The sequence below is a fragment of the Arachis ipaensis genome, chromosome B7, assembly GCF_059453495.1.
Source record: "Arachis ipaensis isolate K30076 ecotype BB chromosome B7, ASM5945349v1, whole genome shotgun sequence".
In the NCBI taxonomy this organism is placed as follows: Eukaryota; Viridiplantae; Streptophyta; class Magnoliopsida; order Fabales; family Fabaceae; genus Arachis; species Arachis ipaensis.
In genome coordinates, this window is record NC_142442.1 from 39,527,447 (window position 1) to 39,555,120 (window position 27,674).

The following is a 27,674-nucleotide window of genomic DNA, read 5'->3' on the forward strand; positions in this document are numbered from 1 at the left end:
ACATCTGCTCTCCTGTGGCAGTCATTTCATTAATTAATATATTCCTTTAATCTTTGTTCTCTACTCTCCTGTGGCAGAGATCCTTTTAGTTAATATATTCTTTAATCTTTATTCTCTACTCTCTTGTGGCAGAGATTCCTTTAATTATCTTTCTTTCCTTTACTTTTCGTTCTTCTTCTTCTTTTCTTTCTTATCAAACCGAACCCAAAACATAACTTAAAGCAAAATTCCTTCTCAAAAAATTGAGTTTAAAACATTATACTTTTCTTAATAAATCGGTTTGAAAATAGAATTCTTTTCGTAATAAATCGAAATCAAGTAATATTCTTAAATTAGATTTGCTTTTAAATAATACTTTAAATAAAGTCTTAGAATTTTTATAAAAATTTGACAGCATTTTTTCTAAAATTTGGGTTTTGCCACCTTTCAAGGGTCCCAACCTAACCACCTTTTAAACCCTTTTCAAAACATTTCCAAGTAACAAATTATTTTCTATATTCACACCATTCAAAATATCAAATAGAATCAAACCATTTTCTTTAAAGCTAAGCCTCTTTGTATTTCAATAAAATTAGCCCGTTTCAAATCTTTTGCTTTTGAAATTAAAGGAAATTCATTTCTTTATTCAGACTTTACAAATCCCTTCGACCATACTCGTTTAACATTTAATACTAACCAAAATCACCTTCTTGCGTATTTTTACCAGTCCTTCATCAGCATCTATTCACCATCACTAATACCAAAATCAGTTAGCATCCATTTCCATAACCATATATTTCAGCATCAAACATGATCTCAATTCAAACCCAATTCATAAACTCAAATCACATTTCAATTTAATAAGCAACACCAAATTGACCAACACTCACAATTCAGAAATCGTCTGTACTTCTTAGAATTCCAATTGGCCGAACTCAAGGGGAAGAGGAGTTACGTCACCGTCAACTTCTACCGGATGAAAGTAACGCTAACGTGTAGAGAATGAGGATACGAACACTTTTATCAGATTAGATTTTTTATTGGAGTTACAGATCACAAGAAATCGGGCTCGAAAAGTTGGAAAATTAACAAAAATCCTCCCTGCATGGCTTCGGTTGTTTCTTTTTGTGAGAGAGAGAAATTTATGCCTTTGGTTAATGAGAGAAGATGAGTTGTTGATGATAATGATTAATGAAATAAGGGATTTAGGTGTCGTTGCTTATATATATAAAAGAAGCATGCGTCTTTAGTTTTTTACATATATATATATAGTAAATTTCATTCCACTTTCTTTTCTTTTATCCCCTAAAAAAGGCTTCGGCCAATTCCTTTCTTTTTTTTTCTTTTTCTTAAACTTTAATAATAATAATAATAATAATAATAATAATAATAATAATAATAATAATAATAATAATAATAATAATAATAATCAATTTAATTTTTATTTTATCAAATTATTTTTTAATAAATAATCCAAATTTAATAGAATAAGTAATAGTCAAATTAAATTTCAATAATTATAATATTCTATTTAATTATTTTTGTTAAAAATAATTTTTTTAAAAATTACATCTTAATATAATATATTAGCTCACAAATAGTTAATTATTTAATTTTCAAAAATCTGGAGTCTTACATATAACAAATACTATTTTATTTTAATTTTATTCTTAACGTTTAGTTTTAATTTTATCTTTAGAGTTTTAATATGTTTCAATTATACCACTAAAATAAATAACATTAATTGTAACTAATCAATAATATTATTTAACTTGACCAAAAAAAATATTAAATTATTTAATAAATAATAAATAAAAAATAAAATAAATAAATTTAATTTGAATTATTCTCTTATTATTTTCTATATATATGAATCAGAATATGCTTTTATATATTTTGATTAATAGTTCTTAAAGGAGTTATTATTTTGTTTACTAATATTTCAAATTTTTTATAATATTTTCATAGAACTTGATTAATAGATTAATTATTCTTCATAATGTTTTCTTGAATTTTTTTAATAAAAACATATCTTAATTTTTATTTTTTATTTTTTATATTCATTGATTATACTAAATTTTTTTTACAGTATGTTTTTATCAACTACATGCATTGCCTTTTCTATTTTTTTCATTTTTTTAATTATTTTGTTACTTTATTTTTAATTGTTTATTTTACTTTTACTCCTTATATGTTTATTGTATTTCACTTTCTCTTAATCTCAATTTTATAGTTAACTTTTAATTATATGAAATTGAATAGTTTTTTTCAAAATATGCTTAAATATATTATCTATTATATACAATCATTAGAATAACAGACAAATAAAAATTGAATACATAATTTAATTTTAATTTAAACTAAAAATTAAATGAATTGTCAAAAAAAAAGCAACTAATTTTGTTTTTAATTTCTTTATAATTTTATTTAAAGGTAAAAATCTCTCTATAACCTTTAACATCGCCGATAAAAAATTACAAATTTTTATAAAATAAAAAATATATAAGATAAATAACATATATGTAATTTTAAAGTTATTAATCATAGATTATAAACAAATTTCTAAAAAAAAAATCTTATAGATCAACATGTAATTTTTTATATTTTTATTTTTTTCTAAAATTTTTCAGATTTATTAATATTTAAGTTGTCTATACGTCACTTCTCAAAGTATTATAATTTTATAAGTTATAATATGTGATATTAGTTATTGTTATATATGAAAAATATGACTTATTTAATATTTATCCATTTATCTTCTATTAATATTGTTATAACAAGGATATATGATGATATAACCTAGACTTTGATTATATAAGAATTTATTGAGTAACTGGAATAGCTCCATGTCACGAACCAAAGAACCTAGCAATATGGATGATCACAAAAAAAAATCGAAATGGACATACGACAACTGAGAGGACCTGTCATTTAAAAATAATATACAATTATATATTACCTCTTCTCTTTAACAAATTAATTATTACGTTCAGCAACTTATCTTTTTTAATTTCAATAACAAAAATAAGATTGATTAGGTACAAAATACTCAACATTTAATGATTTTAATTATTTAAATTTTAATTACTAAAAATTAAATTAAAAATTAATTATAAACTTAATAATCGATAATAGATATTATATTAGTACGTAAATAATAAATCTGATATATTAATTATTTACATTTTTGACAGGGCTAATAGATATTACATCGGATATTAGTATTTACATACTAATAAAATATCTATGATTGATTATTAAATTTATAATTAATTTTTAATTCAATTGTTGGTAATTAAAATTTAAATGATGAAAATGATTAAATGCTGAATATTTTGCATCTAATCAATTTTATTTTTGTTATTGAAAGTAAAAAAGGATAAATTTTTAATCAATTCTAAATTTAAATTTAAATTTGAGTAAAAAAAATATTTCGAATTTTATCTTACTAACCAGAATTAATTTTAAGATAAGAAATTACTTTGTATATCATATTGTAAAATAGTGTGGTCATTTGTTATTCTTTAACGGTAAATATTATCAAACAAAATGGTGTAAGAAATTAGAAAGAAATGTATTTACCAGTTCAGGAAATACTAATTTATTTTTCAATAGAATAAATTATATATTGAATAACAAAAGTTGTTATTGGTTTCTCTTCACACTAATTAATACTCAACGATGGTATTTCGGTACACCATGTTATCAAGAAATATTAATTAATCTAATAATTTTATAATGACATAAGTCTATAAGTTTAAAAATTTAAAAATCATGTCATAAAATGTGAAGTTTTAAGTTTTAACAAAGAACAATGTTGATCATATATTGTTTTGACGTTAAGAATAAATACAATACCAACAAATAAAATTATTCCAGGTAAATTTTAACAAAGACAAAAGTTCATAAGTGTTGCTATTAATAATGAGAAATTAGTCTATTTTAAAGACAAATACATTTTTTCTATGGATTTCTTAATTCGTTAGGTCAAAGACGACTAATCCACCACATATTTATGTTCTATTTATTAAGGGTCTGCTGTTAATCAATGAATTATTACACACACAAAAAAAAATTCGAATTCCAAATACTTACTTAAACAGACAAATAAGATGACTATTCAACTAATTCAAATTAATTAAAACAAATACTAATTATTTTTAATATTTTAAATTATAAAATATTTATAATAATAATTATTATATATATTTTAAGCTTTCAACAAAAAAATTTATATAATTTTATATATTATCTCGTGCAGGAAAACATACAGTAGTATTTAATTAAAAAGAAGTTTAGAAGCTATTCATATCCTAGCTATAGTAACTTTCACCTATTGTCACAATACCATTCTAGAATATTTCAAGTACATTTTAATGAAATCAATGTTGCAGTGTATGTATTGGAGATCCAGCCTCATCTTCCATGTCACTCTTACGCACGGTGGGATTTACACATGCAAATAGCGATTGTTTTTGCTTATGCTTCTTCAACTTCGCTCCAAACAACAAAGACTTCAATGGTACCCGAGGTCGCCCCGAATCATTTTTGGAGCTTCCATGGCTACTGCTTTTCTTGTTGGGGGCAATAATATGGTCAAGCTCATCAAGTGTTTTCTCAACATCATTCTTCATCCCACTCACAAGGCTTAGACCTGCTTGAAGCTCACTTGCAACAGTGTTGTTCTGTTGTTTCAAGTTCATAATCTCACCTTGAAACTTAGCAGCCTGATAAGGACTTATCGTTAGCTCTCCCTCGTTCTCTTCTTCTCCATTATTGTTGCTTGCTCTAATTATTTCATCATGCAAGTGGCACAAGGAAGAGTTCCTATCCTGCATCTCAACCTGCAACACCGTGTTGTGTTCGAGCCACAGCGATAACTCTGTTCTTATCTCCCGCAGGTGTTTGAATATCGGCTTAAGTTGTGACTGTAAATGCGTTCTTTTAGAAGAATGTCCTTCCGAGGACGATCTTGTATGACTTTCTTGTATGTGGCACAGGTCGGCTTTTAAGTCCTGGATTGAATTCTGGTACTTTTGAATCTGGTTAATAGAAGTGCCAAATCGGAGCCAGAATTCAAGACTCTTCTCTAGAATGTCATCCATGTCAGAGCGGAATTTCTTCTCTATAGTTGATAGCCCTTCCAGCCTTCCCTGACTCATTTTCAGATGCGACGAATCATCTTCCACCGGTGTGGTTTCTGAAGAAGGACTTTTTATTGGATTCGCATCTGAAGTAATTAATGGCGAATTCTTTTCAAGGACCGTCGGCAAGTTAGCTTCTTGCGCTTCGGCTTCTCGAAGAAGAGCTTCGTTCGGTGTGTATTTGTACTCTGTTGCCATGGTGAATGGACTTACATCAGAATTATCACCAGCTGAATTTGGACTGTTAAGCTTTTGATGTAAATAGATTATCTCTTGGTCCTTGTTGGCTAATGCATTCTTCAATTCCCTTAGCTGTTAGCAGCAATGAAAGCATAAAATTGAAAGAGTTCTATTAATATATGATTAGTGGATGCATTACGTGTCTATCAATCCATGTTTTTCTTTGTTTTTATTGAAAAATTAAGTTTCATTCATAGCTAAATAAATTCAAAGAAAACTAAAAATGCATTATTGGTTTAGTATTAGAAAAAATTGACACAGATCAAAAGTTGCATTTTTTCTCAAAGCAGGCAAGAATGTTTTTTTAATATAATGAAAGATAAATATTTGTTATCCAGAAAGATGAGAGGAAAAAATAAACAGGTTCTTTATTTTTCTTCTAAACATATTCAATTTCTAATCAAAATTAATTACTTACTGGTCTCTAATAATTTACTGTTTGTCCTGCTTTATAAGCTGTTAGAGATCTATAAATATTCAATCATGATTGGTGTAAATAAAAGATAACAATCAAATCAGTCATTTGTATAGAGTATATGTTAAAATACAAAATATAAATTAAAAATGAGTTAAACAACACATGCATTTATACATAAATACATGATGATTAATTTATTAGTTAACTTTTTTGAACATTTAGTATTTTTAATAAACATTTAACTTTCAAAGATTTATGTATCTTTATAAAAATAGTTAAAGACTTCAAAAAGATTTTATGAAATCTCATATATACATATATCAATCATGTTAGATATATACCGAAATCAGCCACTAAAATCTATCGTTAGTGTACAATACACATTTAAATATAAAATATATATTAAAGATTAGTTAAACTACATTTATAGTTATGTAAATATAGTAGCTGATTTTAGTATACAAATAGTATTTCTGATACATATATAGTTACCAATCCCTGAATCTACATCAAATTTATTGATACAACTATTATAAAGATTAAAATAGTTATATTGAGCATTGCTTACCTGAAGTGCTAATTCAAAAATGCTATCCCGGTTTTTCTTCTCCACATCATTAAGCTTAATCTTTACATCCTTATAGTCCCTTAAAACAGAAGTATACTCCTCCAGCAGAATCTTTTCTCTATCATCTAATCCACTTATATACAATTGCCTCCAGTCAGGTTCATCTCCCTTACCATCAACACTCTGCAAATCATGTGATTCAATTTCACCACCGTCACCACCCATATTCTGAATCCTTTCCGGAGTCACATCTCCGCCATCTTCTTCTTTTAATGTCGTGACATTCTCATCGAAAATTTGGGATTCATTTCCTTGTTTACCATCAAGATCATTATTGTTCTCGTTCTTGTACAGTACCATATTTTCTTCCTCCACATCTGGCTTCATGTTATTCAGTTTTTCAGAAAGGTGTTTAATGTCATAACTAGCCTCAACGAAGTGTGCTTTGATTGTATTGTCTTGGCTTCGGACGCTTCGGTTCAAAAGCTTTACTCTCCTCAATTCTTCCTCCACTTCTTTCAGCTTTTGGTTTGTAACTTCCGAACCTTCTATCAAACCATCCTTCTCCTCTTCCAACTTCTTTATATTTGTCTGAAGTTCATCTGTTTCTGATCTCAATCTCTGCACCAAACCTGTTTGAGACGAAACGGTGGTTTCCAATGTAACAACCTTACTGACAAGCTGATTAATCTTATCGGCCATTTCAGTCACAGTGATGACTTCACTTGAATCTTCCTCCAATTTATTTTCGTTAACTTTCGCTTGAATCTCGGCATCATCCATGTCCTTTTCTTCTTCTACTGGACTTACTGGTGTTACAATCTTGGATTCATCTTGGTTCATATATTTAGAGATGAATTTGTCTCTAAGAGACTCAAACATCTCATGAGCTTCCTTAACTCTTTCAAACTCAACTCTAGCTTCTTCGGATGATTGTGCTTGAATCTCCTGCAACTTAGCTAAAGTAACTTGACAAGACTTTAGAGCAGTGGCCGCCATTAAAGTTCGAGCTTCGTTGTCTTCGATGACGGTTCCAACACCATACTCATCTTGCAATCTGCTGACACTTTTTTGCATTGCCGTGATCCGATCCTCGATTTCCCAATACTGTGTATAGGCGCGCTCATACAAACTCCTAACAAACTCTTTCTCAGTCTGAAGTGTCAAAATATCTTTCTGAAGCTTGTCAATTTCACCGAGTGCTTGTTCCTTCGACAAACCGGAACCTGAAACTTTGAAATCTTTTCCGGAAGGGCTTGTAGTCCTCTTTGGCAGTGATCCTTTTCTCGAGAGCAACATGGATGGACTTCTGAAACAACCCTTCTTTGGGATATTTGGAACTTTAGGTATCAATGCTTCATTGTTATTATTATTATTAGTGCTTCTTCCATTGTTAGATTTTGGTGATAATGCATCATTTGATCCTTTCTCTTCTTCTTCTTCATCATCGTCGTCTTCTTCTTCTTCTTCAGTCCTATAATGAACTTGATCTGGGAACACACTTGCAATAGTGCGGTTCGCACTTTGAAGGTCCTTTGAAAGTTTATCATACCGCTCTGCTAAGGCTCTGTATGATCGGAAGCTTTCTTCTACAAAACTCACCAGCTCCGGCCGCTTCTTGTAATACATTTCTGCCCTCGTCGCAAACGAGTCCCCTTCATCTTGCAGGGTTCTGAGGGTATCAAATACCCTCTCCTCCATATCTGTGTTAAATGTTCTTAGGTTTAAATTTGATTATTCTCAGATAAACTAGAGTAACTTTACTTTGTTACAAAGTAAGATCTCCTGCGCTTACCAACACACTTTGGACTTTTAGAAATGATCAAATTGGTCAATTTACAAATCTTGAATCTCCTTAATTGGTTAATTGATTTTATATTAGTGAAGAGATTAACATGAATCCAAATAATAACACTTGTAGCACTTTAACATTTAGCATTGAATTAATAGCAGTTGAATTAGTGATTGAAGATCACAATTCATAAATCCAGCATTTGATCATTTCGAAAGTCGATCAATAACTATTTTGTGAGCATTGAAAGTTTTAGGAACTAAATTTGAGATTACCACTAAAATATTTGATTTGAAAAGAAAAAACGTACCCTTTGATTAAAATTTGAATAATGTTTAAAAGAATTTGAAACAACATCGCACCGGTTACTTTCTCATTAGTTTACGGAATTATAAAGCATAAAAATACTACAGCAAAAACCATTTTTGCAAACACAGCATTTGCTTGGATATTGTATCGTTATGCAGTAAACGACTATCAATGCAACTACAAAAACAACAATAACTCATATTCTAATACCATTAATGCATAATAATACTCATTGCATCATCTTTTATCGGTCATTATCATTGAATTTCTAAATAATACTCTTAAGAAAATGGTGAATATTAAATATTGAAGAGGAAACATCCACATTTGAATGCAACTAGGTTAAGCACCAAATTTTAATTTCTGAAGTTTGGACACTAATAGAAACTAGAATTTTGTGCGCACATCCTAAAGTTTCCAGAAAATTTGAAAACTATTACGTTTACCTAATGAGAAACAAAACGTAATATATATGTATGTATAATTTTGTTTCTAACAGAGTGATGAAGGAAACCAAAAAAGTGCAAAATGATTCTTGAGAAACAACACATGCTTAGAACGATACCTTGGATGCTTTGATCCAGCCATTTTGACTGTTTTGTCCTTATGTGGCTGGCCCACCACCATGAATATGCATTGCTTGCTGCCCTTTGCAACATTTTTTTCTTTCTGAAGGGTAGCAATCCTTTACACTTTCACTACATTGAGGTAAATAATCATTTGTCAATGGAGATTACTGAAACCGATGAAGTTACACAAACAAAATCAAAAGGGCCTACACACAATTTTTTTTCTTTTTTTCCGAATCACATACCAAAAGATGTGATGATTCTCACTGGAAAAAAATATGGAGAAAAGTGAAATTAAATGTGTATGACGAAAATGTCCTTTAGTGTGATTACACAAGGAGAGGAGGAGGATACTTTGCCACTAGCATACGTGTAATGTGTTACCACCCTTTAAGTGCTCAAATGTTGGAGAGATGCTAATTAAGCCAGATGAGAAATTTAAAAAAGAAATTACAATTTCATAGAGGAAAATATTGCTATGTAATAGAAAAAGACTTTATGTAGAAATTCGGTACTTAAAGTAAATTTTTACTCCCTTTTTAAAGGATACTTCTTTATCAAGGAGGATGGAGGGGCTAGATAAAATTTTAGAGGAAGTAGGAACTTGTTACCAGGTAGCAAAAACAAAAATGGAAAATTATAGCACTTAAATCAGTTTTTCTAACAGGAAGCTAACTCTTGGCCTTCTTTTTTGTGGGAGGGGTAAGTCTTGCTAAAGTTTGTCTCAAACTCCGAATAACTTCTACCAAGTACTAACAAATTTCATAACAAATTCCAAACCAGAAATTGGACAAAAATAACTCAAATGGCTACGGTAAAGTTAATAAATAAATAAATAATAGATCATCATAGACATATATATACATACACACAATAAAGATTGTCAACAAAAACACACACTAAATATTAAAACTGTTAAATAAAATACAGGGCAATTTACGCAAATAAAATAAATGAACAAAACCTTTAGGCAAATATAACATTGACAATTTCTAGACGCAAATGCAACAAACGCAACTGTATGTATGATTACGTTGAGGCTGCGTTACTCATAAATCGTAGCGGTTTATGCTCATATGATGCGAGACTCATAATCCGCTACACCCTCTAGCGGATTATGAAGAGTATGAAAAATCGGGTTGGCTTATGTTTAAAAAAATTACACTCTCTAAAACTGGGTTTGTTTTGCATAGAATAAAGGGCATTTTAAGCCATTTTAAGCCATTTTTTATGCAAAACAATTTAAAAAAAAATGACTTAAAAAATGTTAGGAGTACTATAAAAGTTTGTAATATCTTGATAATTTAGGTAAATACTGGTTATAACTATATATTTTATTAAAAAATTAATAATTGATTAAAAAAATTAATAATTTAAAAATTAAAAAAAATATATATTTTATTTCATGCATTAAAAAAATCTAACAAAATATTTAATTATGAGACTTCTTTAAAATATTAATGAGCTATCAATTCGAATTTTATACTGGAAGCAGTGACTTACCTCTATTGATGAACAATGCTCCTCCTCCAAAAATTCTTTCTTTTTCATTTTACCATTTTCACGCCTTTTAGTAACGTTCCATGTCTTTCTGAGGAGTTAATATCTAGCACGTTTGCTTAGTTGGAGAATTCTAATTTTTTTTGCTGTAAGTCCAAAATGGGCCTATTATTTTATTGCACCAATAAAATTTATCTTTTGAGAAAAAAATAAATTTATTTAAATTATACTATAAAAATTTTTTTATTCTATACAAAATAATTAAAAAATGGCTTAAAAGATGTTAGAAGTACTATAAAAATTTGTAATGTTCTAATGACTTAGGACATTAAAGAAATACTCTACATAGTTAATAATAATTTAAAAATTAAAAAAAAATTTAGTTATAATCAATATTTACCTAAATTACTAAGATGTTACACACTCTTATAGTACTCCTAACATTTTCTAAGTCATTTTTTTTAAATTGTTTTGCATAGAAAATGGCTTAAAATGGTTTAAAATGCCCTTTATTCTATGCAAAACAAACCCGGTTTTAGAGAGTGTAATTTTTTTAAACATAAGCCAACCCGATTTTTTACACTCTTCATAATCTGCTAGAGGGTGTAGCGGATTATGAATCTCGCACCATATGAGCATAAATCGCTATATGGTGTAGCGGTTTATAAGTAACGCAACCTCAACGTAATCCGCGATAGCCTGTAGCGGATTACGTGCAATTGAGTTCCGCTACAAGGTGTAGCGAATTATATACAGTTGCGTTTGTTGTATTTGTGTCTGGAAATTGCCAATGTTGTATTTGCGTAAAGATTTTGTTCATTTATTTTATTTGCGTAAATTGCCCTAAAATACATTTGCAAGAATAATTACATATTAGTTTTATAAGATTTTAAAACCATTCGTTATATTTTCCCATTTTTATCAGAGTTTATAGAAATAATAGAAAATACGAAATGTATAGAAGAAATGCATGGTATTTTTACCAATGTCTCACTGTTTATCAAAATGTCATTATTTTTAAATTATTTATTCAGTTAGTGTTATCAGAATTGGGACGGATTGATTGGTTTAATCAGAAAATAAGTGAATTGATGGTCTAGCCAGTTCGGATAGAAGCGCAGACCGAATCTACAATTGGACCGTCTTGAACCGGCCGGTTTGACACAAACCTGTCCGAAAATCGTCCGGTTTGAAGCACGAAGACACTAACTGAGACAATGCTTTTTACGTTGGAGGCACCAAATGAAAGAGCACATTACACGAGTTAGAGGCAAAAAAATAAACCACTTCTTTTCCCCTCCCTCTTACATTTTGACTTCTCTCTATAACAACTTATCAATTTTTTTCAAAAAATTTCTCTAACCTTTCTCTACAAAAACTAGATTATTTTAACTCTTCATTAATTGAGAGTGATTAGAACTTCTTGAAAAATGAGCACCATTAAAGAAACTCTTGTCAACTCTAGAAATATCCTTATAAATTGCATCCCACTAAAATTGGTAGATATGATTAGTGAAACAATCTGAACCTAGTATACTCTTTGTTGGAAGGTAAAAAATTTTCCTTCTAATTTATACTGTTATACAACAATTAATCGTTTTGATAAATCCATGTTCATTTCACCAATGACTTTCCTTTCCAAATATAAAAGCTCATTTGCTGGATCCACCATTATTCTTGACGTGAATGCATATTGAAAGTATGTTTCAAGTATGTCTGAAGTGCATTTTGCATCGTGAATCTAACACCACTTTCATCTTATATTCTCCAAATTATGTTTAGTCTATACCACCTTTTACATTTATTTTCATTTTTCATAGAAAAAAAGTAGTGTTACAATCTCCTAGTACCAACCATTAATACGAGATTTGGCCTTCAAGTATTCCTCTTTTGTCCCATAAGCTTCTAGCAACGTTTTCTCAATTGATTTAACGGTTTCCAAATCTAAACTCAAAGTTTCTTTGATCAAAATAAGGGAGCGATAACAAATAGGATTAGCCAGATTACTTAGAAATCAAGAAAGCCTTGCATATTCTTGATTTAGTTACTAATATATATAACTCTTTCTGTTATAGCGTTGTTATAGCACTTCTATAAATAGCTATTCAACATATATGAATGTGAGAAAAGAATAAAAAATCACAATAAATTCAATACAAAATTTTATTACTCAATTCTCTCCCTCTCTCTCTGTTCTATTCTGCTAAGCTTGAAATGCTTGTGTATTCTTCTTAATTTTTCACGGTTTCGTTCATGGTATTAGAGAGCCAAGGATCTTGATCCATGGCAGCACTCATTCCATTCCAATATTCAAACACCACCTTCATTGCTCCAGTTCTTGACAAATTTAATGTACACTCATACACAATTTGGAGGCAACTAGCTTTATATGTAATTAATGCAAATGATCTAGGAAACCATCTAATCAAGAGAAGATTCCTTAACAGTCCACCACTGATGCATACAAGCTAGTAGGTGCTAAATTCGCTGCATACAAAGCATGGAAATCAAGTATCATTACTTGATGACCTGATTACTTCTCTGGATTCATCATTCAAGAATAGAATGCTTGAATGCCATTTTGTTTATCAAGTCTAAGAAACTATCCATGATTACTTTTTCAAGATTTCAAGAATCAAAGTACAACAATTAAAGTCTCAATTGAAGTCTATCAAAAAGCATGGCTCCACTACTGTCACTGAATAGGTCATATTCTTGAAATTTGTTGATGCTATGGCCACTATAAGTCATATTCTTGCTTTAGATGATCACATATCTGCAATTTGTGATGAGCTTATTGAGGAGTATGCCAGGTATATATCAAAGATTATGGACAAATCTGGAACAATTTGTTTGATTAAAGCTGAATCTCTCCTATTAGGTCACAAGGATATGCTTGAAAGTTCTGGAAAACTAAACTTGGGCCATTAATTAAAGCCAATTGCACTCAAGCATTTTCATATGGCAAAGGAATTTTTGGTGCAAATTTTGGAGGTAGAAGAGGACGTTCAAGAAGATTCATTCATAGAGGTCTCTCCTCAAATCAAAATAATCATCCATAATGCCAAGTGTGTGGAAAGCTTGGTCACATTACTTTATCTTTATTTCAACAATTTGACCATTATTTTCAAGATTCTTCCCTGAGTTCAACCTCTTCTCAATCATCCTCACTTCCTCCACCTTCTTCATTTTATAATCCTTGAGCCTAATGGCAACTCCTTTTGCAATGTTAGAATCTTCATGGTTTCCATATACGGGTGCTAGCTACCATAAGACTTCATATGCCAGTAATCTCCTTTCAACGACTGAATATAACGACCCTGATCAGATTCTATTACGTAACGGTTCAAGTATGGTTATTTCTAATGCTGGTGAATCTTGCATTATGTCTCTTGAAAACAAAAGAAACTTTCTTAAAAAATTATTGCATGTTCCTAAAGTGACTCAAAATCTTGTTAGTGTGCAAAAGTTTGCAGCCGATAACAATTACTTCTTTGAATTCCGTGCTAACTTTGGTTGTGTTAAATGTCAGGAAACTCATCAAATCTTGCTTCAAGAAATCCCTAAAAATGGCATTTATGAATGACTCCACTTTAGTTCCTTGCACTTTTAGTACTCTATGTAATAACTATACTGTGTGGCATAAGAAATTGGGGCATTATGCTCCAAAAACCACTCTCACTGTTATGAAATTGTATAATGTACCTGTTCTTTCTCTTGATTCAATAAAATTGCCATTTTGTGATTCATGATATTTGGCCAAAATGCACTTAATGCCTTTTGCTTATGATTCTTTTAATTTCATTGCTCCTCTTGATATGATATATACTAACATTTGAGGGTCCTTTATCCACTACTTCTTCCCATGGATTTTATTATTACATATGATTCATAGATGCTTATACTCGCTACACTTCTATCTTCTTGCTTCACATAAAACCACAAGCATTACAAGCTTTTGTTCAATTTAAAAATCAAATTGAAATTCACACTTGCTTAAATATTAAAGCTCTTCAAAGTGACCATGGAAGGGAATATCTTTCTCATGCTTTCACTCATTTTTTAGCTACTAATGGTATTACACATAGATTATTTTTGCCCTTATACACACCAACAAAATGGTAGAGCAGAGAGAAAACATAGATACATTTCTAAAATTAGTTTAGCCATGTTATCTAATGCTTTTTTTATTTGCAAAATTGAGATGATGTATTTCTCTATGTTTTTACTTAATCACTAGGCTACCTTCTATGAATACTAAGAATGTATCTCCATATGAACTTACACATCATAATCCATTTGATTATTCTTTTTTGAAATTTTTTTGGTCTCATATTTTCCATGTTTAAAGTCTTATAATCCTATTAAATTTGATTTTAAATCTACTTTATCAGTGTTTTAGGTTATGCACGTAATCATAAAGGTTACAAATGTCTTCAACCAAATGGTAAAATCATAATTACAAGGCATGGATTATTGGATGAGAGTCATTTTCCATATTCAAAGTTCTTTTCATAAAAAACTACATCACATAATACTAAGCAACATTTTTCCCATAAAACTTTATCTGTTCCCATTATTATATTACCACCATCATTTAATGTTGAGTCAGCTTCCTTATCATTACCTTCTACTAATGAGAGTACCTCTACTATGCTTCAAAATTTTATGACTGAAACTAACACGCCACCACCTCTTTTCGTGGCTGACTCCACACAAGAACAACAAACCCCTCTCCTTAGCCTATACCCTCAGAATTAGTATCTGACTTACACAGCAAGTTATATTCTAATAGTATCCTTATTTCTGGTTTAGAAATTCAATATAGTGATTTTCATCCCTCACCAGCTCCCACAAATACTCATCCCATGCAAACTAGCGCAAAATATGTAACGACTCAATTTTTAGCATGTTATGACAAATGCTAATCGCCTGGTGTTACTTACTGGTTAACCTATAGGACTTTATACTTTGTATTTAGTTATGTAATATTGAGTTTGTCGCCCTTTTCGTAAGCAGATTTATGTAACGTTAGGTGTTTGGTTGACCTAGTAAAGCAGATAAATATATAGTAAATATACATAAGTATGGAAATAAACAAAGTATATCACATAATACCACTAAGGATTTATATAAATATGAAGATAGTAGCATCAGTTATACAAACCATAAGTTATCTCAACCCTGGCATAGACTTTTGATGGTAATCAGTGGCTAAGAGAAGGGGGTGGAATTTTAGACTCTTTTTGTTGAGTGTTACTTTCTGTCTTTTAAAATGGCCTTAGGAGATTTTTCTTCTTTTTGTCTCGTAATTAGTCAAGAGACATTTTCTTTTTGTCTCGTAACCAGTCAGGAGATATTTTTCAATTTTGTCTCCTACGCAACAGAAACAGAAATGGAGTAGAAGAGAGAGAAAAACACACCAAGAAGTATCTTGGTTCAGCTGCTAAGTGCAATGCAGCCTACATCCAGTCTCCATCACAACAATGATGAAATTTCACTATAATCATCTTGATTACAAACACCAATTCTCTCTAGGAACTACCCTTCCTATCCGGAACAAGTCCAGAATCTATCCCCAATCCTGAACTTGACTTGGTTACCTACCAAGCTTTCAACTGCTAAGTGCTAATCCAACTTGCAAGGGGATTCCCATAGAATCATGATACACAACACAGATGTACAAAGGACCTCTAAGACATTCATGACTTTTTCTTTAATTTTGTACACTTTGTCTTTTTTCGTTCACTGGCTTTTTCTTACAAACCTCACACTGTTTGTCTTTTTCACCATGAGACTCAGACAGACAAAACTAAAGAAAATACAAAATGAAACACATTGAAGGAGAAGAACTTCTGTTAGCTTGGGTAGCTATGAGAACTCTGTGCTTTCTCTTCTTGTCTCAAGCCTTGACCGTTCACCCTTATTATAGAAAGGGAAGCTTCCAAGGTTGAAATGGTTCAACCGAGCCAACATCTTCTTCTTCAAACACCAAAACCGGTTCAGACAGAGAGAAGAGAGAGGGAAAACCGAAAGCAAATCAACATGCAATTACCTCTCTCTCATCCCTTCTCATCAAGTTTCATCAATCTGAGCCTTCTATCTTGACTTTGTCCCCAAGAGAGATTTCTGACCCTTGATGAACCCTTGATCCTTGACAGCTCTATCTGCTCTACTTTTGCTTCTTCCTCCACGTAGTTACAGTAGCTACCTTCTGTGATAGATGAACAAAAAGTAGAGACGAGCTTCACTTCAGAGATCTTCCTCTCTGACCAAAACCGATTGATACCATTTGAGACATGGAGATCTTGAAGCTTCTTCACCACATCTTGCCTTTTGTGAAAAAGATCTTAGCCACACCATGCCTTGGATATTCTTTTTGCAATGGCCATCATCACCTTGGCCGATTTCTTGTTTATAGCTTCTCTGCTTCTACCTCCGATAGCTTGCATCTTCTTCTTTCCTGACAAATGAAGTGACCAAAAACTAGAGAGAGAAGAGAAAATGAAACACTGAAAGCAATGAATACAACTAATCTTAATTAAATCCCACTTTCATTTTCCTATGCCTAGTGGCGTGTAAAGCATTAAAAGCAATCAAATCAATGTAACTTTCTCTCTCATCTTACCAATGTAATTAAACCAAGTTAATTGAATTTGAATTTCATTCAAAAAGGGAAGTGGGTAACCGAGAAAAGCATGCATCATTGCTTTCTTTCTTCTTCCAATTTTCGGACCAAGCCTTGTTGGTCTTGCAATAAAGGTTAATTGGGCTTGCTCATTAATTCCCAGGCCCAATTAACATAATAATAATTCAGCCATAATGTTTAAAATATTTTTGTACCAAAGGCTGAATGTTTTATCAATATTTTGGGCTTTTTGTTACTTATGCCCATTGAACAAAATTCTGCACACAAAACAGAGATTATTAAGCAAATAATTTTGAAACCAAAATCAAATTAATAATTTCTAATAATAGTTTTTAACAATGTTTGATCATCATATTAATTTGGAGTTTTTCAAACTCATCAATCTCCCCCCTTGATGACAAACATTATTAAAAATTGAATTGAAAAAGGGTAAGGATTAAGAGTACTCCCTTGAAGATTTTGAATCCTCTCCCTTTCCATCTGTTACATAGCTCCCCCTTAATATGTGCCATTTTATTTGAGGAAGCATTACCTGTAACATACTTAAAAACCAAGCTTAATACAGATCCAAAATAAGCTTATAATGTATTCAACATATAGAACATAAAAAATGTTGAATAACTTGATTTTTGAGTAGATGTATAAAGATAATCAAAACCTGATTTATTATCTTCTAAATAATTTTCTGCTCATAAAAATGAACGCAAAGTATGCCTGAGTACTTTTCAGAGTACATTTCAACAAATAACCAAGACTCAACATACTTTATATTAACATGTTCAAAACAAATAATTCCTGTTAAAAATATTTCCTGCCAAACAATTCAATCAAGCAGAAAATCCAGCAATATACAGTACATCCAACATATCAGATTAAACAACATATTGGCAGGCAATCATTAGGCTGGAAATAGATCAGAGAAAAAATTAATCAGCTTAATCAGCCCCTTTTTCTACTTTTCTCCCCCTTTTGTCATCAAGAGGGGAACCAACAAAATAAAATCAGCAAGATGGATATACAAAATATTTGATTAACAAGACAAAAGAGTTCAAAGTAGCCAGGTATAGTCATCCATCAACAAGCAGTTCAAAAAACAGTACTAAAACCAAAAGAGCAGTAAAGTAGAAATTGTTCAAAAGAATGATCAACAGTGAGCCTAACAGTTAGGCATAAGACAGATTCACATCAGAGTCAGAGAGATCATTGTCTTTGGCAGAGTGAGCCATATCATTTTCAAAGCTCTTGAGCAACAGGTTGATCCTTTCATTGTATTTAGTCCATGCCTTTTCATTTTCGTAGGCCTGCTTGCGAGCTTCTTTACAAGAGCGCACCATCAAATTGGACATGTTTGAAAGCTCATTTAGAATGTCTTTGATTGATTCAGCAAGCTTAGATGGCTCAGAAGGACAACTTTCAAGCTCACTATCGAAAGACATGGAGGGCATAGAGCTTTTTCCCTTATTTCCTTTCATGGTTCCAGAAACTCTACCTCCTTTGATGGTAGACACCCTGTTTTCTACAGGCTCATTGATTAAATCAACATGAAAATGTTCAAAGATACATGTGAGAAAAATACCATAAGGCAGATTCGCCTTCTTATCACTGTGCACACAATCCACATGTGCCGCACCATTAAATATGCAAATGAAATAGATGAAGAAGTAAGAATAGTAAAGAGAACTAGGGTATCACAAACAGTTACTCTCTGATAAGAACCGCTCTGTGACATCAGAATGTGGTTGATAATATGGTGAAGCAGTGCTCTCACAGGGCCGAGAGCCTTGTGAGTCAGAACAGTTCCATCGAGAGCAGAGAAATTTTCACAGACCTGAGTTAGGGCAATCTGAAGAGATATCCTAACTTGAGAGTCCCACTTGCCTGACATATATGCCATGGCTCCTTCATCCACATGCCCTAGGGCAGCACTAATAGTCTCTCTGTTCAAAGTCAGATGCACCTTCTTGACATAAGAATGAATTGCTCCATCATGATATATCATGTTCGCATAAAACTCGCGAACTAGATTTGGATAAACCGGCTTTTGAATTTTGAATAATGGAGTCCACTTGAGGTTGTCAAATAGAGTAGAGAAGTCAATTCCTTTTGTACTCAGAGTCTCCAGATTCACTATGTGAGAGGCACACAGATGACGATTAACTAGGACTTGAGAATGGAACTCGTAGGCAGCGCAAGAGTTGAACCCAGCTGGATCGAAGTGAGAATGATTCTTATTGAACTTGTTTTTAAAGTCTAGAGAATCCAGGTTTGGTGGTTCTCTAGTGTTGCGAAGAGTGTAACCCTTTGAATGCTAAGTGCTTCGGCCAGAGGGATGAGGAGTTGATCGCCGTGGTGGTGAAGGAGGTGGAGATGATTGAGAGGCTTCTTCTTCTTCGGCCATAGGCCCCTTCTCCTTTCCAATCTTCTTGCGTGAAGAAGTTCTTTGATGAATGACTTTCTTCCTCATGGCTTCGGTTGAATGTGAAGAGGATGAGGCAGAATGTATATGAATATGGGTGTGTGTGTGGGGAGCAGAGGAGGATGGAGGATTTTTGGAAGAAAGGGTTCGGTTGCTTCTTCTTGTAGCCAACTTCTTTCTCATGATGAAGGTGGAAGAGGTATAGAGTGAGAAGTTGAAGGGATGGCCGAATAGGTTGGAATGTGGAGAGAGGTTGCAACTACATTAAATGCTGAGTGGAGAGAAGTTTATTAGAATAATGAGCATTTAATGGAGCGGTTATCATCAAGAAAGTTTTTAAAATTAAAAAAGTAACTGAAAAGATCTTTTACTTGAATCAAGGGAGAGAGTAAGGGAAAAGATTTTGATTTGACATGAACTCCCCCTATCAATATATGATGTGATAACCTACCAAAAAAAATTATTTAAATAAAAAAGTGATGAAAATTTGAAAACGGGCTAGAGTCATGGAGTGGGTCCAAGAGAGTTTGGTAGGCCTTATGTTCAGAAACACCAGTGTTCAGTCTCCCCCTGTTTCATGGCTTGCTTAATGATGAGCGGATAATTTATACGCTTTTTGGCATTGTTTTTAGTATGTTTTTAGTAGGATCTAGTTACTTTTAGGGACGTTTTCATTAGTTTTTATGTTAAATTCACATTTCTGGACTTTACTATGAGTTTGTGTATTTTTCTGTGATTTCAGGTATTTTCTGACTGAAATTGAGGGACTTGAGCAAAAATCAGATTCAGAGGTTGAAGAAGGACTGCTGATGCTGTTGGATTCTGACCTCCCTGCACTCAAAGTAGATTTTCTGGAGCTACAGAACTCGAAATAGCGCGCTTCCAATTGCGTTGGAAAGTAGACATCCAGGGCTTTCCAGCAATATATAATAGTCTATACTTTGGCCAAGAATAGACGACGTAAACTGGCGTTCAACGCCAGCTCTCTGCCCAATTCTGGCGTCCAGCGCCAGAAAAGGATCCAAAACCAGAGTTGAACGCCCAAACTGGCACAAATACTGGCGTTCAACTCCAAGAAGGACCTCTACACATGCAACACTCAAGCTCAGCCCAAGCACACACCCAGTGGGCCCCGGAAGTGGATTTATGCATCAATTACTTATTTCTGTAAACCCTAGTGACTAGTTTATTATAAATAGGACCTTTTACTATTGTATTAGACATCTTTGGACGCCTGGTTCTTAGATCAGAGGGGCTGGCCATTCAGCCATGCCTGGACCTTTCACTTATGTATTTTCAATGGTAGAGTTTCTACACTCCATAGATTAAGGTGTGGAGCTCTGCTGTTCCTCAAAGATTAATGCAAAGTACTACTGTTTTCTATTCAATTCATCTTATTTCGCTTCTAAGATATTCATCTGCTCTTCAACCTGAATGTGATGAACGTGACAATCATCATCATTCCCTATGAACGCGTTCCTGACAACCACTTTCGTTCTACCTTCGACTGAATGAGTATCTCTTAGATCTCTTAATCGGAATCTTCGTGGTGTAAGCTAGAATGATGGCGGCATTCAAGAGAATCCGGAAAGTCTAAACCTTGTCTGTGGTATTCCGAGTAGGATTCAATGATTGAATGACTGTGACGAGCTTCAAACTCGCGATTGCTGGGCGTAGTGACAGACGCAAAAGGATAGTAAATCCTATTCCAGTATGATCGAGAACCGACAGATGAATAGCCGTGCCGTGACAGGGTGCGTTGACCATGTTCACTGAGAGGATAGGATGTAACCATTGACAAGGGTGATGCCTCCAGACGATTAGCCGTGCCGTGACAGGGCATTTGGATCATTTTCCCGAGAGAAGACCGAAAGTAGCCATTGACAATGGTGATGCATCACATAAAGCCAGCCATGGAAAGGGGTAAGACTGATTGGATGAAGATAGCAGGAAAGCAAAGGTTCAGAGGAACGAAAGCATCTCTATTCGCTTATCTGAAACTCTCACCAATGATTTACATAAGTATTTCTATCCCTATTTTATTAACTATTTTCGAAAACCTCATTACTATTTTATATCCGCCTGACTGAGATTTACAAGGTGACCATAGCTTGCTTCATACCAACAATCTCCGTGGGATTCAACCCTTACTCACGTAAGGTATTACTTGGACGACCCAGTGCACTTGCTGGTTAGTTGTGCGAAGTTGTGAACCATGGTATTGGCATCATGTTTTTGGCGCCATTACCAGGGAAAGAAAGAGCGATGAATTTTACATAATCAAAGTGTAATCACAATTTCTGCGCACCAAGTTTTTGGCGCCGTTGCTGGGGATTGTTCGAGTTTGGACAACTGACGGTTCATCTTGTTGCTCAGATTAGGTAATTTTCTTTTTGTTTTATTTTCAAAAAAATTTTTTCAAAAAAATCTTTCAAAAATTTTCTCATCTGTTTTCGAAAAAATAAGAAAAAAAAATATGTTTTCAAAAATATTTTTCTTCAAAATTTTTAAAAATGAATTCTAGTGTTTCATATAACATGTTTTAGCTTGGCTGGCTATTAAGCCATGTCTAATTCCCAGGATTTTGATTGAGGACTATAAATTCATTGCTTCGTTTTTCCCAAATATTTTCGAAAAAAAAATTTAATTAAAAGAAAATACAAAAAAAATCATAAAATCATAAAAATAAAAAATATTTTCATGTTTCTTGTTTGAGTCTTGAGTCATGTTATAAGTTTGGTGTTAATTGCATGTGCATCTTGTATTTTTTTCGAAAATTTCATGCATTCATGGTGTTCTTCATGATCTTCAAGTTTTTCTTGGTAAGTCTTCTTGTTTGATCTTTGCATTTGCATGTTTTGTGTCTTTTCTTGTTTTTCATATGCATTCTTGAATTTTTAGTGTCTAAGCATTAAAGAATTCTAAGTTTGGTGTCTTGCATGTTTTCTTTGCATTAAAAATTTTTCAAAAATATGTTCTTGATGTTCATCATAATCTTCATAGTGTTCTTGGTGTTCATCTTGACATTCATAGCATTCTTGCATGCATTCATTGTTTTGATCTAAAAATCTCATGCATTGCATCATTTTCATGTTTTTCTCTCTCATCATTAAAAATTCAAAAATAAAAAAAATATCTTCCCCTTTTTCTCTCATCAAATTCGAAAATTGAGTTGACTTTTTCAAAAATTTTTAAAAATCAAGTTGTTTCTTATGAGTCAAATCAAATTTTCAATTTGAAAATCTTATCTTTTTCAAAAAAAATCAAATCTTTTTTTCAATTTTTTTTAGTTATTTTCGAAAATTCCAAAAATATTTTTCAAAAATATTTTTCTTATTTTTATATCAAATTTTCGAAAATAACATAATCAATTAATGTTTTGATTCAAAAATTTCAAGTTTGTTACTTGCTTGTTAAGAAAGATTCAAACTTTAAGTTATAGAATCATATCTTGTGATTTCTTATGAATCAAGTCATTAATTGTGATTTTAAAAATCAAATCTTTTTCAAAAATTAATTTCTATCATATCTTTTCAAAAATATCTTCTTATCTTATCTTTTTCAAAAAAAATTGATTTCAAAATATCTTTTCTAACCTCCTAACTTTCTATCTTTTTCAAAATTTGTTTCAACTAACTAACTAACTCTTTGTTTGTTTTTCATCTTTTTCAAAACCACCTAACTAACTCTCTCTCTCTAATTTTCGAAAATATCTCCCTCTTTTTCAAAATTTCTTTTTAATTAAACTAATTATTTTATTTTTTATTTGAATTTTCGAAAAACTACTAACCCTTTTCAAAATTAACTTTCGAAAATTACTAACCTTTTCCAAAAACTATTTTCAAAAATCACTAACTCTTTTTCAAAAATAATTTTCGAAAATTCTCCTTCTCTCTCATCTTATTCTATTCATTTATTCATCTACTAACATTTCTCTTCATCCCACATCTCTGTTATCCTTACCCTTGTGTTTGGATTCTTCATTCTTCTTCACCCCTATTCCTTTTCTTTTTCTACTAACAATAAGGAACCTCTTTACTGTGACATAGAGGATTCCTCTTCTTTTCTTTTTCTCTTCTTTTTCTTATGAGCAGGGACAGAGAAAAAGGCATTCTTGTTGAAGCTGATCCAGAACCTGAAAGGACTCTGAAGAGGAAACTAAGAGAAGCTAAATTACAACAATCCAGAGACAACCTTATTGAAAATTTCGAACAAGTAAAGGAGATGGCAGCCGAACCCAACAACAATAATGCAAGGAGAATGCTTGGTGACTTTACTGCACCTAATTCCAATTTACATGGAAGAAGCATCTCCATTCCCACCATTGGAGCAAATAATTTTGTGCTGAAACCTCAGCTAGTTTCTCTGATGCAGCAGAACTGCAAGTTTCATGGACTTCCATCTGAAGATCCTTTTCAGTTCTTAACTGAATTCTTGCAGATCTGTGATACTGTTAAGACTAATGGAGTAAATCCTGAAGTCTACAGGCTCATGCTTTTCCCTTTTGCTGTAAGAGACAGAGCTAGAGTGTGGTTGGACTCTCAACCCAAAGACAGCCTGAACTCTTGGGATAAGCTGGTCACGGCTTTCTTAGCCAAGTTCTTTCCTCCTCAAAAGCTGAGCAAGCTTAGAGTGGATGTTCAAACCTTCAGACAGAAAGAAGGTGAATCCCTCTATGAAGCTTGGGAAAGATACAAACAGTTGACCAAAAAGTGTCCTTCTGACATGCTTTCAGAATGGACCATCCTGGATATATTCTATGATGGTTTATCTGAGCTATCAAAGATGTCATTGGATACTTCTGCAGGTGGATCCATTCACCTAAAGAAAACGCCTGCAGAAGCTCAAGAACTCATTGACATGGTTGCTAATAACCAGTTCATGTACACTTCTGAGAGGAATCCTGTGAGTAATGGGACGCCTATGAAGAAGGGAGTTCTTGAAGTTGATACTCTGAATGCCATATTGGCTCAGAACAAAATATTGACTCAGCAAGTCAATATGATTTCTCAGAGTCTGAATGGAATGCAAGCTGCATCCAACAGTACTCAAGAGGCTTCTTATGCAGAAGAAGCTTATGATCCTGAAAACCCTGCAATAGCAGATGTGAATTACTTAGGTGAACCTTATGGAAACACCTATAACCCATCATGGAGAAATCATCCAAATCTCTCATAGAAGGATCAAAGGCCTCAACAAGGCTTTAATAATGGTGGAAGAAACAGGTTTAGCAATAGCAAGCCTTTTCCATCATCCACTCAGCAACAGACAGAGAATTCTGAGCAGAATCCATCTAGCTTGGCAAACTTGGTCTCTGATCTGTCCAAGGCCACTGTAAGTTTCATGAATGAAACAAGATCTTCCATTAGAAATTTGGAAGCACAAGTGGGCCAGCTGAGTAAGAGGATCACTGAAATCCCTCCTAGTACTCTCCCAAGCAATACAGAAGAGAATCCAAAAGGAGAGTGCAAGGCCATTGACATAATCAAAATGGCCGAACCCAATGAGGGAGAGGAGGACGTGAATCCCAAGGAGGAAGACCTCCTGGGACGTCCAGTGATCAATAAGGAGCTTCCCTCTGAGGAACCAAAGGACTCTGAGGCTCATCTAGAGACCATAGAGATTCCATTGAACCTCCTTATGCCCTTCATGAGCTCTGATGAGTATTTCTCTTCTGAAGAGAATGAGGATGTTACTGAAGAGCAAACTGCTAAGTTTCTTGGTGCAATCATGAAGCTGAATGCCAAATTATTTGGTATTAAAACTTGGGAAGATGAACCTCCCTTGTTCACCAATGAACTAAATGATCTGGATCAACTGACATTGCCTCAGAAGAGACAGGATCCTGGAAAGTTCATAATACCTTGTACCATAGGCACCATGATCTTTAAGGCTCTATGTGACCTTGGTTCAGGAATAAACCTTATGCCCCTCTCTGTAATAGAGAAACTGGGAATCTATGGGGTGCAAGCTGCTAAAATCTCATTAGAGATGGCAGACAATTCAAGAAAACAGGCTTATGGACAAGTGGACGTGTTAGTAAAGGTTGAAGGCCTTTACATCCCTGCTGATTTCATAATCCTGGATACTGGAAAGGAAGAGGATGAATCCATCATCCTAGGAAGACCTTTCCTAGCCACAGCAAGAGCTGTGATTGATGTGGACAGAGGAGAATTAATCCTTCAATTGAATGAGGACAACCTTGTGTTTACAACTCAAGGATCTCTCTCTGCATCCATGGAGAGGAAGCAGAAAGATCTTCTCTCAAAGCAGAGTCAAACAAAGCCCCCACAATCAAACTCTAAGTTTGGTGTTGAACTCCCATATCCAAACTCTAAGTTTGGTGTTGGAGAGTCTCAACAATGCTCTGAACATCTGTGAGGCTCCATGAGAGCCCACTGTCAAGCTATTGACATTAAAGAAGCGCTTGTTGGGAGGCAACCCAATTTTTATTTATCTAACAATATTTTTCTTAGTTATATGTGTTTATAGGTTCATGATCATGTGGAGTCACAAAATAAATATAGAAATTGAAAACGGAATAAAAAACAACAGAAGAAAAATCACACCCTGGAGGAAGCACTTGCCTGGCGTTCAACGCCAGAACAGAGCATGGTTCTGGCGCTGAACGCCCAAAATGGGCAGTGTCTGGGCGCTGAACGCCCAAAATGGGCATCATCTGGGCGATGAACGCCAGAAATGCACCCTGGAGAGGAGCTGGCACTGAACGCCCAGAACAAGCATGGTTCTGGCGTTCAACGCCAGAAATGGGCAACAAATGGGCGTTGAACGCCCAAAATGGGCACCAACCTGGCGCTGAACGCCCAGAGTTGTGTGCAAGGGCATTTTACATGCCTAATTTGGTGCAAGGTTGTAAATCCTTGAACACCTCAGGATCTGTGGACCCCACAGGATCATCTCAGGATCTGTGGATCCCACAGTATCATCTCAGGATCTGTGAATCTCACAGGATCCCCACCCACCTCACCCTCTCTCTCTCCATTCATGGTTATCCCTTCTGTTTTCCATTCACCACACACATCCCTCTATCTCCTCCATATCTTCTTCTTCTTCATCTATTCTTTCTTCTCTTGCTCGAGGGCGAGCAATATTCTAAGTTTGGTGTGGTAAAAGTATAAGCTTTTTGTTTTCCATTACCATTAATGGCACCTAAGGCCAGAGAAACCTCAAGAAAGAGGAAAGGGAAGACAAATGCTTCCACCTTTAAGCCATGGGAGATGGAAAGATTCATCTCACAAGCCCATCACTAAGAAAAGGATGGAGCAAACAAGAAAGCACATTCATGGATCTCAACAGGCACATGAAGAAGCTCATCATTAAGAAATTTCGGAGATGCCTCAAATGCATTTTCCTCCACAAAACTATTGGGAGCAAATCAACACCTCCCTAGGAGAATTGAGTTCCAATATGGGACAACTAAGGGTGGAACATCAAGAGCACTCCATCATCCTTCATGAAATAAGAGAAGATCAAAAAGCAATGAGGGAGGAGCAACAAAGACAAGGAAGAGACATAGAAGAGCTCAAGGACATCATTGGTTCCTCAAGAAGGAAATGCCACCATCACTAAGGTGGATTCATTCCTTGTTCTTATTTCTTCTGTTTTTCGTTTTCTATGTTATGTGCTTATCCATGTTTGTGTCTTCATTACATGATCATTAGTAGTTAGTAACTATGTCTTAAAGTTATGAATGTCCTATGAATCCATCACCTCTCTTAAATGAAAAATGTTTTAATTCAAAAGAACAAGAAGTACATGAGTTTCGAATTTATCCTTGAACTTAGCTTAATTATATTGATGTGGTGACAATGCTTCTTATTTTCTGAATGTATGCTTGAACAGTGCGTATGTCTTTTGAAGTTGTTGTTTAAGAATGTTAAATATGTTGGCTCTTGAAAGAATGATGACTAGGAGACATGTTATTTGATAATCTGAAAAATCATAAAAATGATTCTTGAAGCAAGAAAAAGCAGCAAAGAACAAAGCTTGCAGAAAAAAAAATAGGCGAAAAAAAAATAGAAAGAAAAAGAAAAAGCAAGCAGAAAAAGCCAAAAGCTCTTAAAACCAAG

At 33.2% G+C, this 27,674-nt stretch overlaps 1 protein-coding gene and 1 non-coding gene across 2 annotated transcripts; both read right to left on the minus strand.

Annotated features, from left to right (window-relative positions):
* Window positions 1-4,318: 4,318 nt before the first annotated feature.
* On the minus strand, window positions 4,319-9,109 carry LOC107607090 (protein NETWORKED 2A-like). Its single transcript, XM_021107774.2, has 3 exons — window positions 9,016-9,109; window positions 6,350-8,052; window positions 4,319-5,435 (listed from the first exon to the last, which is right to left on the minus strand). Exons 1-3 carry the CDS (start codon window positions 9,107-9,109, stop codon window positions 4,362-4,364), a joined length of 2,871 nt encoding a protein of 956 aa, XP_020963433.2. The 3' UTR covers window positions 4,319-4,361.
* Window positions 9,110-24,207: 15,098 nt separating this feature from the next.
* On the minus strand, window positions 24,208-24,315 carry LOC148550912 (small nucleolar RNA R71). Its single transcript, XR_015893481.1, has one exon. It is a non-coding gene; the product is annotated as a small nucleolar RNA R71 (small nucleolar RNA).
* Between the last annotated feature and the right edge of the window lie 3,359 nt (window positions 24,316-27,674).

Bases quoted from the DNA above. Each gene is read 5' to 3' on its own strand.
- LOC107607090 (XM_021107774.2), bottom strand. From the start codon at position 9,109: ATGTTGCAAAGGGCAGCAAGCAATGCATATTCATGGTGGTGGGCCAGC. The intron at 8,053-9,015 runs GTATCGTTCTAA...CATTTAACACAG, and splicing joins GCTGGATCAAAGCATCCAAG to ATATGGAGGAGAGGGTATTT. The intron at 5,436-6,349 runs GTAAGCAATGCT...TGCTGCTAACAG, and splicing joins TTTTTGAATTAGCACTTCAG to CTAAGGGAATTGAAGAATGC.